At 41.7% G+C, this 16,949-nt stretch overlaps 1 protein-coding gene across 2 annotated transcripts; it reads right to left on the bottom strand.

Moving 5' to 3' along the window:
• Nucleotides 1-1,773: 1,773 nt before the first annotated feature.
• slc1a2a (solute carrier family 1 member 2a) lies at nt 1,774-13,692 on the bottom strand. 2 transcript variants are annotated; one of them, XM_045708953.1, is made up of 10 exons: nt 13,300-13,692; nt 10,785-10,924; nt 9,013-9,165; nt 7,702-8,061; nt 7,467-7,593; nt 7,006-7,239; nt 6,137-6,331; nt 5,514-5,648; nt 5,107-5,317; nt 1,774-4,091 (listed from the first exon to the last, which is right to left on the bottom strand). In XM_045708953.1, the coding sequence occupies exons 2-10, from the start codon at nt 10,912-10,914 to the stop codon at nt 4,089-4,091; spliced, it is 1,548 nt and encodes a 515-aa protein (XP_045564909.1). In that variant the 5' UTR covers nt 10,915-10,924; nt 13,300-13,692; the 3' UTR covers nt 1,774-4,088. The 2 variants fall into 2 exon arrangements, with proteins under 2 accessions (XP_045564909.1, XP_045564908.1); XM_045708952.1 differs by having other exon boundaries at nt 1,774-3,924.
• Nucleotides 13,693-16,949: the final 3,257 nt, after the last annotated feature.

The raw sequence follows: 16,949 nt of genomic DNA, 5'->3' as shown, positions 1-16,949 counted from the left end.
TCCAAATCGAAGGGCAAATTTTCTGTTGATATGGATTATTTGAGTGTAATTAACATTGTCGTAATCATCACGCTGACTGACTGAACAGATTGCGGTTGACAAGGCAAGGTTGTCGTTTAGCATAGAAATACAAACACACAATGCACTGACTTTCAGAGCCGACCGGCTTACAAGACTATATTCCCTCTACCATCTCTCTATCATCTCTTACTCTCTCTCTACATCTCTTACCTCTCTCTACCATCTCTTATTCTCTCTCTACCATCTCTTACTCTCTCTACCATCTCTTACTCTCTCTCTACCATCTCTTACTCTCTCTACCATCTCTTACTCTCTCTCTACCATCTCTTACTCTCTCTCTCTATCATCTCTTACTCTCTCTACCATCTCTTACTCTCTCTCTACCATCTCTTACTCTCTCTCTCTCTCTCTCTCTCTCTCTCTCTCTCTCTCTCTCTCTCATCTCTTACTCTCTCATCTCTTACTCTCTCTCTCTACCATCTCTTACTCTCTCTACCATCTCTTACTCTCTCTCTCTACCATCTCTTACTCTCTCTCTCTACCATCTCTTACTCTCTCTCTACCATCTCTTACTCTCTCTCTACCATCTCTTACTCTCTCTCTCTACCATCTCTTACTCTCTCTCTCATCTCTTACTCTCTCTCTCTACCATATCTTACTCTCTCTACCATCTCTTACTCTCTCTCTCTACCATCTCTTACTCTCTCTCTCTACCATCTCTTACTCTCTCTCTACCATCTCTTACTCTCTCTCTACCATCTCTTACTCTCTCTCTCTACCATCTCTTACTCTCTCTCTCTACCATCTCTTACTCTCTCTCTACCATCTCTTACTCTCTCTCTCTACCATCTCTTACTCTCTCTCTCTACCATCTCTTATCTCTCTCTCTACCATCTCTTACTCTCTCTCTCTACCATCTCTTACTCTCTCTCTACCATCTCTTATCTCTCTCTACCATCTCTTACTCTCTCTCTCTACCATCTCTCTCTCTACCATCTCGTACCCTCTCTCTACCATATCTTACTCTCTCTACCATCTCTTACTCTCTCTCTCTACCATCTCTTACTCTCTCTCTCTACCATCTCTTACTCTCTCTCTACCATCTCTTACTCTCTCTCTACCATCTCTTACTCTCTCTCTCTACCATCTCTTACTCTCTCTCTCTACCATCTCTTACTCTCTCTCTACCATCTCTTACTCTCTCTCTACCAACTCTTACTCTCTCTCTCTACCATCTCTTACTCTCTCTCTACCATCTCTTACTCTCTCTCTCTACCATCTCTTACTCTCTCTCTCTACCATCTCTTACTCTCTCTCTACCATCTCTTACTCTCTCTCTACCATCTCTTACTCTCTCTCTACCATCTCTTACTCTCTCTCTCTACCATCTCTTACTCTCTCTCTACCATCTCTTACTCTCTCTCTACCATCTCTTACTCTCTCTCTCTACCATCTCTTACTCTCTCTCTCATCTCTTACTCTCTCTCTCTACCATATCTTACTCTCTCTACCATCTCTTACTCTCTCTCTCTACCATCTCTTACTCTCTCTCTCTACCATCTCTTACTCTCTCTCTCTACCATCTCTTACTGTGTCTTTTGTTCTCTCTTTATCTTTCTCACTCTGTCTTTGACACACACATTCACACACACTCAAATGCACGAATACGTTATATACAGAGACACACACACACACACACACACACACACACACACACACACACACACACACACACACACACACACACACACACACACACACACACACACACACACACACACACACACACACACACACACACACACACACACACAGAATATATTGATTGTTGGTGTGTTTGTCCTCTTACAGCCAGGGGAGGGAACACATGAAATCCTCTGCCTGCCTCTGCACATGTCTTGTTAATGCTGTCCATATGCACCTTGCGTCGTTGTCTGTCTATAAATACGTAGCAGCCGCATTTGGAGGCATTTAGTGCTGTTAAGTCCAGAGGTAAGCTCCAGTGCTTAGAGGCTGATCATGTGTGCCGATGCCAGAGTTTAATCCTCTAAGTCAAAGGTATTGGAGCTCCTTCAACACACCCAACACTTGTTTTTATTCTGTCACAAGGGGGAGCCACATGGTCAACATTCTGCTTCCCTTTGCTGCAGGATGTTGTTACGTTAACGATTTCAGAACCTGTTTGCTGCTATTGGTTGACTGCAACAAGAGGCAGTAGTAAAGTCAAGGGCTTTTTGAGATAGTTCAGTGTTTGCCTTGGTGTTTTTGCAATTTTTTTAATTTTTAAGAAAATGTGCATTACCAAGGCTCTTTAAGTTATTTTCTTCTTAGTGCTATTAGAAGGCAGCAGGTTTTAGAAAGCGTCAAAGCCACTCTGGAAACCAAAGAAAAGTGAATCGACCACCACTGAATATCTAGCAATCCCTGGAACATCAAGCATTTCTGGAACATTGTTATAAGGTTGTGCAGGGTCAGGAATAGGAATAGTATTGACTGACAGAAGGCTTCTCCAAGGAGGGGCTTCTCATCATAACACTCCTCAACTGGTCCTTGTATACAACTGGCAAGGCCACATCCCATAAGCACACATTCTCTGAACTGCCTCTGGCGCTAACAAAACCCCTACATTTTTTATACATAAAACAGACAGAAGGATTGCTTTTTCCCCAAAAAGGATGTGCAGCAACAAAAGTGCTGCATTGCGTATATCAGAGAACATGCAGTGTCGAGTAAGGTTCAGAATACAGCCACCAGAATGGATCCATTATACTAAACAGGTTCAGAATACAGCCACCAGAATGGATCCATTATACTAAACAGGTTCAGAATACAGCCACCAGAATGGATCCATTATACTAAACAGGTTCAGAATACAGCCACCAGAATGGATCCATTATACTAAACAGGTTCAGAATACAGCCACCAGAATGGATCCATTATACTAAACAGGTTCAGAATACAGCCACCAGAATGGATCCATTATACTAAACAGGTTCAGAATACAGCCACCAGAATGGATCCATTATACTAAACAGGTTCAGAATACAGCCACCAGAATGGATCCATTATACTAAACAGGTTCAGAATACAGCCACCAGAATGGATCCATTATACTAAACAGGTTCAGAATACAGCCACCAGAATGGATCCATTATACTAAACAGGTTCAGAATACAGCCACCAGAATGGATCCATTATACTAAACAGGTTCAGAATACAGCCACCAGAATGGATCCATTATACTAAACAGGTTCAGAATACAGCCACCAGAATGGATCCATTATACGAAACAGGTTCAGAATACAGCCACCAGAATGGATCCATTATACTAAACAGGTTCAGAATGCAGCCACCAGAATGGATCCATTATACTAAACAGGTTCAGAATACAGCCACCAGAATGGATCCATTATACTAAACAGGTTCAGAATGCAGCCACCAGAATGGATCCATTATACTAAACAGGTTCAGAATGCAGCCACCAGAATGGATCCATTATACTAAACAGGTTCAGAATACAGCCACCAGAATGGATCCATTATACTAAACAATGCCTTAAAAAGCACCAGCACAGCTTAAGCAATGTCATTTGGAAGTCCTAATCTAATTGTTTAAGATAGGTACAAGTGGATTGGTACCTACGTTGTTTTGTGGGAGGGGAGCTTCATCCCATAGTCAATGAACTGACCATAGACAGACCACAGGAAGTAAGACTGATGTGATTACAGGGCTAAGTGTGGTTACGTTCTTTATTTTGGTCAGGAAGGGAAGCTTGTGGAAGTCAGGATGAGGTCGGAGCAGGGTGCTGCTTTACTCTCGTTTCCATGGTTCCTCCTCAACAAGAGAGAAATCTGCAGTGTTGGGGTGGCCGTTGGGGTGGCCGTTTCCATTGCCCATGGATACCTGCAAGCAATTACCAGGGACATCTAACTGTAAGACCAAGGCACAGTCATATTGAAGCTGTCAAAGGGTTTGAGCAGAGAAACCAAGGGGGTAATACTTGCAGGCCATCCTTTTGGTTGAATTTGGTTGGTTGGTCGGTTGAATTTTGGTTGAAATGGTTGAATTTACTGGGATTCCCGCAAATTTGGTCCCAATAGAAAGAAAAGAAAAGAAAAGAAAGAATATTCTCTGAATACTGAAGCGATAGCAGGTACAGAAGATAGATTGAATCCTCTCTGAATACTGAAGCGACAGCAGGTACAGAAGATAGATTGAATCCTCTCTGAATACTGAAGCGACAGTAGATACAGAAGATGGATTGAAATGTGTTTTCTCACTGACAGGAGAATGTAAAACATTGATGAGTCAGTTTTGTTTTCTATCTTGGCCATGTATTTTATGGATTCTCTGCCCAACAGAATTACCGGTACAATAATGTTGAATAAATCGATTGTAAGAAAACAACTAAATAACAGTATAAAACAGGGATTAGTAATTGTCCCATGCAAGCAAAGCAATAGAACAATGATCCATGAAAAATGGATCAGTAAAATGCTCTGAAAATAAGAGCATGGACTTTTCATTGAGTTTTTGGTCTAAAAAATAGCTAGCTACAGTAGAAAGAAGGATTTTTGACAGGTCCATAATATGTCTGCCACTGTCTGGATAAACATGATGAAATAGCAGTCTTCATGTGTACCACTAGCCATACAATGTTGATTTAAAAATGTGCCCTAAAACTGAATCGAATCATGTAAGCAGGGCTGCCACAAATACATGTCCAATTAAGAAAAATAATCCCACTCATGTCACAAATTAATACAAGACATAGGAAGAAAAGTAAAGTGCGGAAAAATGTTTTCAAAAGAAAAATTGTGTCAAAAACATAACATCAGAATGATAGTAAACTGTCGATCAAAAGTACACAGGTATCACAAAAACTGCTTTTCCATATAATTAGTGAGTTAGTAAATAAATATAATATCATATTTATTTACTTTCTCCACCTTGTAATATTGTTTTCTCCAAAATAACTGTATAAGGTGACATCATGTCGACATACCAAATGACAAGAGAAGAAAAAGCAGCAATTACGGGGGAAGGCTACATGCACGTCTCTATATCCTTAAAGATGAAATGTACCTTGCAATCATCTATCATGACTGTGCTGTGGGCTGCAGCGTAAACACACTGGTTGGTGTTGTTCTCGAAGAAGGATTGGGACTTTGTCAACTCAAATTCATCAACTTTTTGTGCGGCGTCAAACGCGTCGAGCTCATCTTTGGATAGGTGGTAAACGATCCCCGCCCCGTAGGAGTCCCCAACCACGTTGACGGAGGTTCGGAACCGATCCCTGGATTTTTTAGGGTGGGGAGGCAGACACAGAGACAGACAAGTGCAGAAGGTAATCTCTCGGGGGAACAAAGCTGAGGACAATATTTTGAGGGAGACCAGAGTTTTATCCTGAGGTAACAAGAAGATATTGTGTGTGTGTGGAAACATTCTCTGTACGTGTGAATGCAGGTACAAGCACAAGATTGAGTACTCACAGCAGCCAGTCAACAGCCACCAACAGACTGATGTCTTGGGTGGGTAACCCAACGGCTGTTAGGATCAGTAGCATGGTCACCAATCCAGCACTGGGGATACTGGCCGCTCCCACACTGGCCAAGGTAGCTGTCAGGCTACAGTCAGGATGAGAGATCTCAGTCAATTACACACTGGCCAAGGTAGCTGTCAGGCTACAGTCAGGATGAGAGATCTCAGTCAATTACACATACATTCATTTCAACCTTATATTGTAGGTACATGAATTAATGTTTTTGTCAAGGTCAATACGTCATGTATAGGGCACCTTGTTTTGAACAATCATGTCACATGACCTGAATTTGAACCTTTATTTAAAGGGTTTTCAACAAACGGTCCCTTTTCTTATTATGTCAGATGGGCCAGCACCATCCTCCAGCACCATGCTCCAGCATAATCCTCCAGCACCATTCTCCAGTACCGTCCTCCAGCACCATGTTCCAGCACTATGCTCAGATAATTGCTTTTATTTTTGGTGTAAATCTAATGTCTGGAAAAGGCTTAAAATAAAGATGAAATCCTAGGTCATGTGACATGATAGTCCAAAACACAGGGCCCTGGTTATGTAGGATTAGAAGTGTCCTACCTGACAGTGACGATCTGGCCGTAGTCGAGGTCGATGTTGTTCATCTGGGCGATGAAGATGGCTGCCACAGCCTCGTAAAGCGCAGTGCCGTCCATGTTGATAGTGGCGCCCACGGGGAGCACGAATCGCGTCACTCGCTTATCGATGCCCAAGTTCTCCTCTAGACAGCGGAATGTGACTGGCAGGGTACCAGCGCTGAGAGACGGGTACAAAACGTGTACTTAGTACATATCACAAGACTTGGAATTGTATTAAACACTGAATTTACATAATATGTGTATTATGCATTGAGCATTGTGTTCTCTCAAAGGGTGAATTTTAAAGGGTCTTACTTTAAGCAGGAAGATTAGTCGACAAGAGTCTAACTACATTGTGGTAGCTAAGCTCTACAAAGCTGGTGTCATGCATGAAGGTATCAGACGATCCGTGAAATGTGGACACCCCTCTAGGGCATGAACCACATCTCTGTTGCTGTTATCATCTCAGTGTGAGCTTCGGCTGTGGCTCAAAACCTACTCTGTCATACAATCTATCAAATAGGTTGGGTAAAGCAGAGTCCTTAATATAAATTAACATTTTATCCTAAACTAAGTTAAGGTTTTTAGTCTTTGAAAGCAACTTTGCGCTGTATGCAGCCACGAATAGCAATCTTGTTTTTAGTTTATCTGTAGATTGGAGACAAAGCAAGTAAGGTAACGGCATCTTGTTTTGTCTGTCTTATCGTAAACAAGCAGAATGGGTTCTAGAATGGGTTCTAGAATGGGTTCTAGAATGGGTTCTGGGAAAGGCTATAATAAGTATGACAGAGGGAAAAGGGAGTGTGACAGAGAAGACGCGAATAGGTTAGAGAATAGGTTTGGGTCTTGTACCTAGATGCTGTCCCAATAGCGGTGACCCAGGCCTGGAAGATTCCCATGAAGAAGACATAGGGGTTTTTCTTCACGATGACTAAGTATATTAGCGGTAGAAATATGGCACCGTGGATGACAAGGCCCACGATCACGGTCACCATGTACATTCCCAGTTGCCTGGCAACCATTTCCAGATCATCGATTGAGATGATCTTCCCACAGATGAGACAGGCGATACCGAAAGGGGAATACCTGAGAGAGACCTTGGTGAGATTAGTTTTGCAGTTTGGTAACACTAATGAAAGGTAAATAGTAGTATCTAATTGGGAATATTGGGGCAAACATGTACATTGGGGGCTAATTTCCTGTAATAAATAACACTTTTCTCCTTTGGCCACAGTGACTAGAGTGGACTTCCTAGAATGCCTGTTATTTTAGGGGGGAATATAGAATATAACTCTAGAGAGGATGAGACTTACCACATAATCATGCCAACAATCCTCATGACGATCTCGTTGAGAACGTTAAAAAACTCCAGCATGAGCTTGGCCTTGTCTCCCATCTTCCCCATGATTATCCCGAAAGCCACAAAGAAACCGATCAAACCTACAGTTTCAAAAGGAGGCAAACAGTGTCAAATCAGTTATTTGGACTGCTAAGACAATCATTCATTCCAGTTAAGAGTTGAGCATGTTTTCTAGTAAGTGTACCAACCTAGCACATTCATCCCACTCTTGTACTGAAGACCCCTTTTGATGGTAAACTGTGGTGGACCCCTGGTCCTGTTGGTAGGTACGGGGACTTTTGTGGTGACTGTCTGGATCTGCTGGAAGCAGGCCTGAACCAGGTTTTCTGGGAAAAGGTTTCGAATTAGATCGAAGAAGGCATCCAGACTGGAGACGTCGTCGTTCTTCTTGCCAGGCCCGAGGTTGGACTTCAGCTTGGGGTTACCTGGGTGGATGAGCAGCACCAGAATGACACCCAGAGCGGCAGCGATGACTGTGGTGGACATGTAGTACACCATGGCTCGGGTGCCCAGGCGGCCACTGGACTTGGCATCCAACCCTGCCAGTCCTGGAGTGGGAGAGAGGTGAGAGAGGCCCGCAGTTCAACAACCGGTTACGTAAACTACAGAAGTTATGAATTCCAGATAGTCTAGTGATAAATGCAGTGGAGGCTGCTGAGGGGAGGACAGCTCATAATAATGTCATGGAACAGAGGAAATGGAATGGCATCAAACAGGTGTTTGATGTATTTGATATCATTCCACTGATTCCGCTCCAGTCATTACCACGAGCCCGTCCTCCCCAATTAAGGTGCCACCAACCTCCTGTGGATAAATGCTATAATAACACTCTAACGTACAATGCCTCTAGTGCTAGTACAGACACACGCTAGCAAACGCACTCTACACACACGTATACTGTAGTACATTGTCATATTGTTGTATGGTGATATTATACATTTTGTATTGTAGATATGTAGTGGTGTACTAATGTTATATGATGTAGCGTTTTATCTGTAGTTTTATGTGTGATGTAAGTGCCTAAATGTGTTTGGACCCCAGGAAGAGTACCTGTTGCCTTGGCAGGAACTAATGGGGATCAATAATAAACCCCAGGAAGAGTACCTGCTGCCTTGGCAGGAACTAATGGGGATCAATAATAAACCCCAGGAAGAGTACCTGCTGCCTTGGCAGGAACTAATGGGGATCCATAATAAACCCCAGAAAGAGTACCTGCTGCCTTGGCAGGAACTAATGGGGAGCCATAATAAACCCCAGGAAGAGTACCTGCTGCCTTGGCAGGAACTAATGGGGAGCCATAATAAACCCCAGAAAGAGTACCTGCTGCCTTGGCAGGAACTAATGGGGAGCCATAAATAAACCCCAGGAAGAGTAGCTGCTGCCTTGGCAGGAACTAATGGGGATCCATAATAAACCCCAGGAAGAGTAGCTGCTGCCTTGGCAGGAACTAATGGAGATCCGTAATAAATACATATAATGGCAGGGTTCTGGTCTCCCACCTGTGATGAGACTGGAGATGATCAGGGGCAGGATGAGCATCTTCAGCATCCTCATCAGGATGTCTCCTGGGAACGAGATGATCATGATCACATCAGGGGGGAGCGGCGACATGGGACGCAGTAGTATTCCAGAAACAGAGCCAGTGATCACACCTAGAACACAGAGAGAGAACCCCCAGTCATATCAACTGGACCTCTCATTGGTTTTCTGTTGCATTATTTACAACCACCGTTTACACACACCGGGCTATTTGTATTCATGCACATCAGCTGGTGTTTATACCCTGAACACAACAAGCTCTACCTCGGCTCTCGCTACACTTTCACCCACAAGTTTTAGGCAACCTTATTCACTGTGAGGGCTGGGAGGTGCAAAAAAACGAAATGATAGAAAAACTAAATGATATCAAACCCCACACTTTTCATTGTTAAAGAAGCAATCCGGGATCTTAAGAGCTTACTAATTTGTAACATATTGTACGAATTTGAATTTGTAACATAAAATATGAGTTGCAAAAAACGAAAATACATATAAAACTTGCTATTTGTAACTTAACATACAAAATAGATGACGTAGTACACAATTGCTCACAATTTTCAGGAACCCATTTTGGCTCATTAGCATTAGTATCAAAACTACTGACTGAAATTATACACATCTAAACAACAGGTTAACTTACCAAGACAGTAACAACCAGACAAATCTAAATAACAGGCTAACTTACCAAGACAGTAACAACCAGACACCTCTAAACGACTGGCTAACTTACCAAGAGAGTAACATCTATACAACAGGCTAACTTACCAAGACAGTAACAACCAGACAAATCTAAACAACAGGCTAACTTACCAAGACAGTAACAACCAGACACATCTAAACAACAGGCTAACTTACCAAGACAGTAACATCTATACGACAGGCTAACTTACCAAGACAGTAACAACCAGACAAATCTAAATGACAGACTAATTTACCAAGACAGTAACAACCAGATACATCTAAATGACAGGCTAACTTACCAAGACAGTAACAACCAGTCACCTCTAAACAACAGGCTAACTTACCAAGACAGTAACATCTATATGACAGACTAACTTACCAAGACTGTAACAACCAGACACATGTAAACAATAGGCTAACTTACCAAGACAGTATCAACCACAGACACATTTAAACAACAAGCAAACTTAACAAGACAGTAACAACCAGTCACCTCTAAACGACTGGCTAACTTACCAAGACAGTAACATCTATACGACAGGCTAACTTACCAAGACAGTAACATCTATAAGACTGGCTAACTTACCAAGACAGTAACATCTATACGACTGGCTAACTTACCAAGACAGTAACATCTATACGACAGGCTAACTTACCAAGACAGTAACAAGCCGACACATCTATGCAACAGGCTAACTTACCAAGACAGTAACAACCAGATACATCTAAATGACAGGCTAACTTACCAAGACAGTAACAACTATATGACAGACTAACTTACCAAGACAGTAACAACCAGACACATGTAAACGACAGACTAACTTACCAAGACAGTAACAACCAGACACATCTAAATGACAGGCTAACTTAACAAGACAGTAACAACCAGTCACCTCTAAACGACAGGCTAACTTACCAAGACAGTAACAAGCAGACACATCTATGCAACAGGCTAACTTACCAAGACAGTAACAAGCAGACATATCTATATGACAGGCTAACTTACCAAGACAGTAACAACCAGACACATCTATACGACAGACTAACTTACCAAGGACGGTGAGGAAAAGGACCAAGTTATTCATGATTTTGCTGCATATTCCCCAACACATAGGCTGAGGAGGCTCCACGATGGGCTCCAAATGGCTTTCATGCATTCTGACCTCCACTTGCCTCTGCATTGTGTTGGCACTAGAGAGAGAGAGAGAGATAGAGAGGAGGTTTATTAATTTACTCCTCCTTGACCCATAATGCCTAGCTGTGTCAACAGGTATTACCATATTTGCTCCAGTGAAAAGGTCACTGATGCAGCACACCATAAGGGTTTGATGTGGCTTCTTGTCCGTTTGTAATAATGGCTCAGGAACTGATGGCAAACAGAATGATAGTGTATTCATACTATCACAAAGATGTATGAGGGAGAGGAGACTGAACGAGTGGGTAGAGAGAGAGACATGGGAGATGTGAGTATGTAAATCATTCTAATTATATTTTCCAAAACATTTGTATATTGTCAAAAACAATTATCTATACTCTTATTTGTTGTATTATTTTGGGAGGGTGACACCCACTGCAATTCCCCATTTGCCCCGACTTTGAATACTACTGACGTAGCCCCTCGTATTAGTGAAAGGGTTCCACTTGAAAAAAGAGTTATTTTTAGAGGGTTCACCTAATGGGACAATTCAAGGTGTGACACCTTCTTTTCTAAGAGTGTATCTTGGGGCTTGCTACCTGATATCTTTGTTTCAAAGCACACCAGTTATTTATTTAAAATTTTTACTTAACTAGGCAAGTCAGTTAAGAAGAATTTCTTATTTACAATGATGGCCTACCTCGGCCAATTGGGCGCCGCCCTATGGGACTCCCTATCAAGGCTAGATATGATGCAGCCTGGATTCGAACCAGGGACTGTAGTGAAGCCGATTGCACTGAGATGCAGTGCCTTAGACTGTTGCGCCACTCGGGAGCCCACCATGACTTGTGTGTTAGTACAGTATGTGTGTGTGTCCAGTGTCTGTCGACAGCAACTGACTTAAACTTAACCTCTGTTATCTCTGCCCTCTGATCTGGGCCAGTCTGAGGATGCAGTGATTTTCCAGTGAATGGAGCTTCTTCGTAATCTTATTCCTCTGAGATGGAAGTCTTCACTTTCAGGTCATGCCCCCATCTTACACTCCTCACACTCCTCCCTCCATCTCTCTACCTAATCGCCTCATCACGTCAACGCAGCAACAAGTCTCCCGGCTTTGTTGTGGTCTGGCTTAAAAGCTCTTCAACTTAAAGGTCCCCGACCGTCCTACTCCTAGCATCATTTAAATCACATCTCTCCGTGTGTTGTTCACCTGTCCCATATTGTTTCATATTTACACTAACACTCACTGTCAGTACCGTCCATTTCCTGAGATGGGGCTTTCTGCTGGGTCCCCCTGCTACACTGTTACACTGTCCTAAAAATGTTGCTCCCCTGAACAGCCCTGTACTCACTGACAAAAAATCTCTCGGATTGAGAGGATAATTGAGGTTTGGTGAAATTCCCTGTTTCTAAAACCATATTGAGTGAATTTGTAACTGGAGTAACTGTTTGAATTGCATACTGTTTACATCCACATAACCAAAGACGTGACGGTGAGGCAGTTAATAGGTTGTGACTGGCAAATCAATCAGAGGCTGTCTGACACACAGTGCCCGGACATAAGCCTGTTAAGGCTGACAAAATTAGCCTGTCAAGCACACCAGTGGTTTAGTTACATAACCTGTCAGGGGTGACCCAGGAACTGTCAAGGTGTGCCAAGCTGCGATTAGACAGTCTTGAGCAAGGGATTACTGTTTGATTCACAGATTCAGGAATAGAGATTCACAACACATACAAATGAAATCACATATTTAAAAAACACAATTCTTCACACAGCTCTTTGGCAAGAAATGGTCCCCTCACCAAGAGTCATCCATACTGCCTATCTGCTCTATGGTGCATCAGTACCAAAAGCTTTTACGTTCAAAGCCTAAACAATATATCGCTACAGTCAACTGCAGCCTGATTGTAGCAATTGTGAAGCACTTGAATCAGGATCCAGGGCACATACGATTTGCTAATGTCATTATGTGTCTCATTAGATAGGGTACATCTCATTGAGCTGGATGGTTCTCAAGGCCACCTGGCTGGGTTGGTGCAGATGAGGTCAAAGGGGAGAGTGTCTCAGCTCTCTCACCAGAAAGGGATGACCTCTGATTCCCAAAGGTCAAATGACAATAAATGAAGAATGATCAGACAAGTCACAGACGCCGGAGCATTTTCCCTTTTTGCGTCAGGGGACAACAACAACACTGTAGCATAATACTGTGATGAGGAAATTCTACTCAACAATACTGTAGCATAATACTGTGAGATGCAAACTTTCAATCATGCCTTCAAAAATCCTTGACAGCAACTGCCTAGTAGCGGTAAAATAAACACAGCACGGTAAAAGTAGAATGTAGAAGGCTTGAAGAGAAACATTCTGGAACACTTCAAGAAAATGTTTCAAACCTTTCATATTCATTTAAAACCTTTACATTTAGCTTACCTGTAGTTGTTGTCTGGAATTTGGAATGGAAAGGGACGTACTAAAGAGTCACTACTCAGTCAGCCATGGGCTGCAAGGATAGAGTCAAAGAAAGTAAGGGAAATTCACGGTCTATCCATCTTGGAGATTCAGTGAAGATCCACAAACGTATGAAGGTCCCCCCTTGCCCCTTAAATAAGGGAACGTAGAAATCTGGAGGCTATGCGGGAGTAGATCTCAAGAAGAAAGCCAGCAGCACCTTCTCAGCATCCAATCGAAATACAATGAATAATCAGCAATGCCCATGGAAGACTAAGAATGGTATCCGCAGTCACTGAAGTCGACTCATCCAAGCATGTGTGTAGACCTGAAGTGACCAACCTGCAGGCTGGACTGTGGGCTCCACGTTCAGCTTAATTGTAAGCAGCGAGTGAAATCCTTGGTGCCCTCCTCTTTCTCCTTCTCTACCTGTCTAATCCGTCCTTAAAGCATGCGCAGTAATGCTTTTCCCTTGGATGTGAGGCGAGATAAAGACGCACGAGATTCTCAAACAATCAATGCAAGCCTGCAAGCCAAGTGCTCAAGAAAAGGAACACTTGGCTGTTGCATTGAAGAGACATGTGCGTTGTATAGCCAACCCTGATGTAAATAAAGAGGAGAGGGAAGTTTGAGTAGTAATGAATCGGACAAGATGGGCTCTTTCAACTCACACTTTTAGAACAAAGGATCTAGAACAATAAAGGGTTCTTCGGCTTGTCCTTGAAGTTTAGAAGAACCCTCATTCCAGGTAGAACATTTTCTCCATACAAAGAAGCCTTTTAGAACCCTTTCTTAGAGAAGGATGAAAAAGGTTCCATATAGAATCCTTGTCCTTGTTTAACTAAGGCCAATGTCCTCACCCCCGGTGAAAGGTGACAGAGCTAGATCAATGTTTGTCAGACCATGAGACATCCTGAAAATCGGTCTTCTCACAAAATTGTCTGTACCGTCCGAACAGTTTGTCATAGAAAACTAATATTACTATTTGATGAGACTCACAAACATGCGGTGGTGTTCTCCGTTTTGCTCTACTGCCCTCACAAGTGTCTTGGGACTCGTCTGAAGTTGGTGCAGCCGATCTGCCAACTTCTGTCTGTAGCGTCCAAACAGTTTAGGCTACACAATAATATGAGGTGAGACACAAACAAACACGTACAGTGCATTCGGAAAAGTATTCAGACCCCTTCATGGTTTCCACATTTTGTTACATTACATCCTTATTCTAAAATAGATTGAATAATCTACACACAATACCCCATAATGACAAAGCAAAAACAGACATGAAGCTTGGCAATCTGGCCAAGGAGTTGAATTTTGGTTACATCAGACCAGAAAATCTTGATTCTCATGGTCTGAGAGTCCTTTAGGTGCCTTTTGGCAAACTCCAAGCGGGCTGTCATGTGCCTTTTACTGAGGAATGGCTTCTGTCTGGCCACTGTAACATAAAGGCCTTATTGGTGGAGTGCTGCAGAGATGGTTGTCCCATCGGGTTCTTTGTCACCTCCCTGACCAAAGCCCTTCTCCTCCGATTGCTCAGCTTGGCTGGGAGTCCAGCTCTAGGAAGAGTCTTAGTGGTTCCAAACTTCTTCCATTTAAGAATGATGGAGGCCACTGTGTTCTTGGGAACCTTCAATGCTGCAGAAATGTTTTGGGACCCTTCCCCAGGTCTGTGCCTCGACACAATCCTGTCTCTGAGCTCTACGGACAATTCCTTCGACCTCATGGCTTGTTTTTTGCTCTGACATGCACTGTCAACTGTAGGACCTTATATAGACAGGTGTGTGCCTTTCCAAATCATGTCCAATCAATTGTATTTACCAAAGGTGGACTCCAACCAAGTTGCAGAAACATCTCAAGGATGATCAATGGAAACAGGATGCACCTGAACTCAATTTCGAGTCTTATAGCAAAGGGTCTAAATACTTACGTAAATAAGGTATTTCTGTTTTTTCTTTTTAATACATTTGCAACATTTTCTAAAAACCTGTTTTTGCTTTGTCATTATGAGGTATTGTGTGTAGTTTAAAAAAATTTGAATGCATTTTAGAATAAGGCTGTGACGTAACAACATGTAGAAAAACATGTGGAAGAATATCGGTTATTTTGCTCTAGGACGCCCACAGGCCTCACAAGACTTGTCTGAAGGTCCCCCGGTACCAGTTGAAAAATTAATGGAAGTATATATGGAGAGTGTTTAGTGCCAAAAATAAAGGGTTAAATACCTATAAAATAAAAAATATGTATATGTTTCCTGATCTTTCTTATATCTCTCAGATATAGGACAGACACTTTAGAACAAACTTCCTCAAGATTTTTGGGGACTATCTGTTGTTCCATGTAGTGAATCTGTTATTCAATGCGTTTGTATGGGCTAATATTGTTTGTTATTTATGCTTCAAAGCGTCTAAAATTTCAAAATCAAATAGCAAAATGATCCTTGGTATGACCTCCTTAAAACAATTGAATGTAGCTTACTAGAACACCCCCCCGCTTAGACTCTTATGAGTTAAGCATCCTAAATATTAAATATTTTTGGTAGTCCACTTAAAATGATTGCTGTAGATTGTGAGCTATTCTTTTTCCTATTATTTCATTTTTCCCCACTTTAATTTGATATCCTGAGATTTTAGAGTATTCTGAAAATATTTTTTAGCAAAGGGGGCATTGAGTGTTCAATATTGGTCAGGTATATAAGTAGATAATCTACAAATAAGTTGAGTTTATATTCATGTTTACCCATACTGATTGATACCTGTTACATTTGGGTCCTGTCTAATTCTTTCTACAAGTTGTTCAATTGCCAGTGCTAACAGGAGGGTGAGATGGGACATCCCTGCATTGTGCCCCTTTCTAAAACAATCAGAAAATGTATTATTTGTGTATACTTATGCTTTAGGACATTTATACAATGGTTTTATTAAATGTTTTATTTCAGCTCAAAAGTTGGGGGCTTCCAAAGTTTTTAATAGAAAAAGCCATTAAAGATGGTTGAAAGCCTTTCGGCATCAACAGCCATTATTGATGAATGTAAGTGTCTATTTTTAATAAGCCCTGTTTGATGGACATGTATCAAGTCTGTTAAGACTTTTGCCATTCTATTGCTTATAAGTTTTGTTGTTATTTTATTGTCACAATTTATTACATTTATGGGTCTGTAATCAGCAGGGGACTCTCCACATTTCCCTGGTTTTAATATAACTGAAATAACTGTTTGATACATGGAACTAGGAAGTACTGAATTGAGTGACGTGTGTTGTCATTTGTGTAAATAGTGGGGCTACTTTGTCCCAAAATGTTGAATAGAATTCCATTGGAAAGCCATCCATTCCTGGTGCCTTTCTCCTATTGAATGTTTTAACAGTATCTAATATTTATTCTTGGGTAATCTCTGTTTTTAGTGATTCTTTTTGTGTTTTGGTAATTGCTTCAGAGTTGTTGAGTCTAAGAAGGATATGCGATTAGTCCAATTGTTGTTTGATTCTGATTTATATAAATGTTCATAGAAGCTTAAAAAAATTAAAATTGTCATTAATCGCATTGTTTATTTCTAATTACCACTTTTGTATCTGTATCTTTTAAAAGTATAACTGGTTTAGCATATTTGTTTTGTGAGAGCTGTGAGATGTTTTCCA

This window comes from Salmo salar, chromosome ssa26 (genome assembly GCF_905237065.1).
Source record: "Salmo salar chromosome ssa26, Ssal_v3.1, whole genome shotgun sequence".
Classification (NCBI taxonomy): Eukaryota; Metazoa; Chordata; class Actinopteri; order Salmoniformes; family Salmonidae; genus Salmo; species Salmo salar.
The sequence above is the reverse complement of the archived record's forward strand: the minus strand, read 5'-3'. Positions and strand labels throughout refer to the sequence as shown.

Excerpts from the sequence above, each read along its gene's own strand:
- slc1a2a (XM_045708952.1), bottom strand. The coding sequence starts at position 10,914 with ATGCAGAGGCAAGTGGAGGTCAGAATGCATGAAAGCCATTTGGAGCCC. Across the intron at positions 7,594-7,701 it reads GAGTGGGATGAATGTGCTAG|GTTTGATCGGTTTCTTTGTG; the intron begins GTTGGTACACTT and ends TTGAAACTGTAG. Across the intron at positions 5,318-5,513 it reads GTGGCTGTTGACTGGCTGCT|GGATCGGTTCCGAACCTCCG; the intron begins GTGAGTACTCAA and ends TAAAAAATCCAG.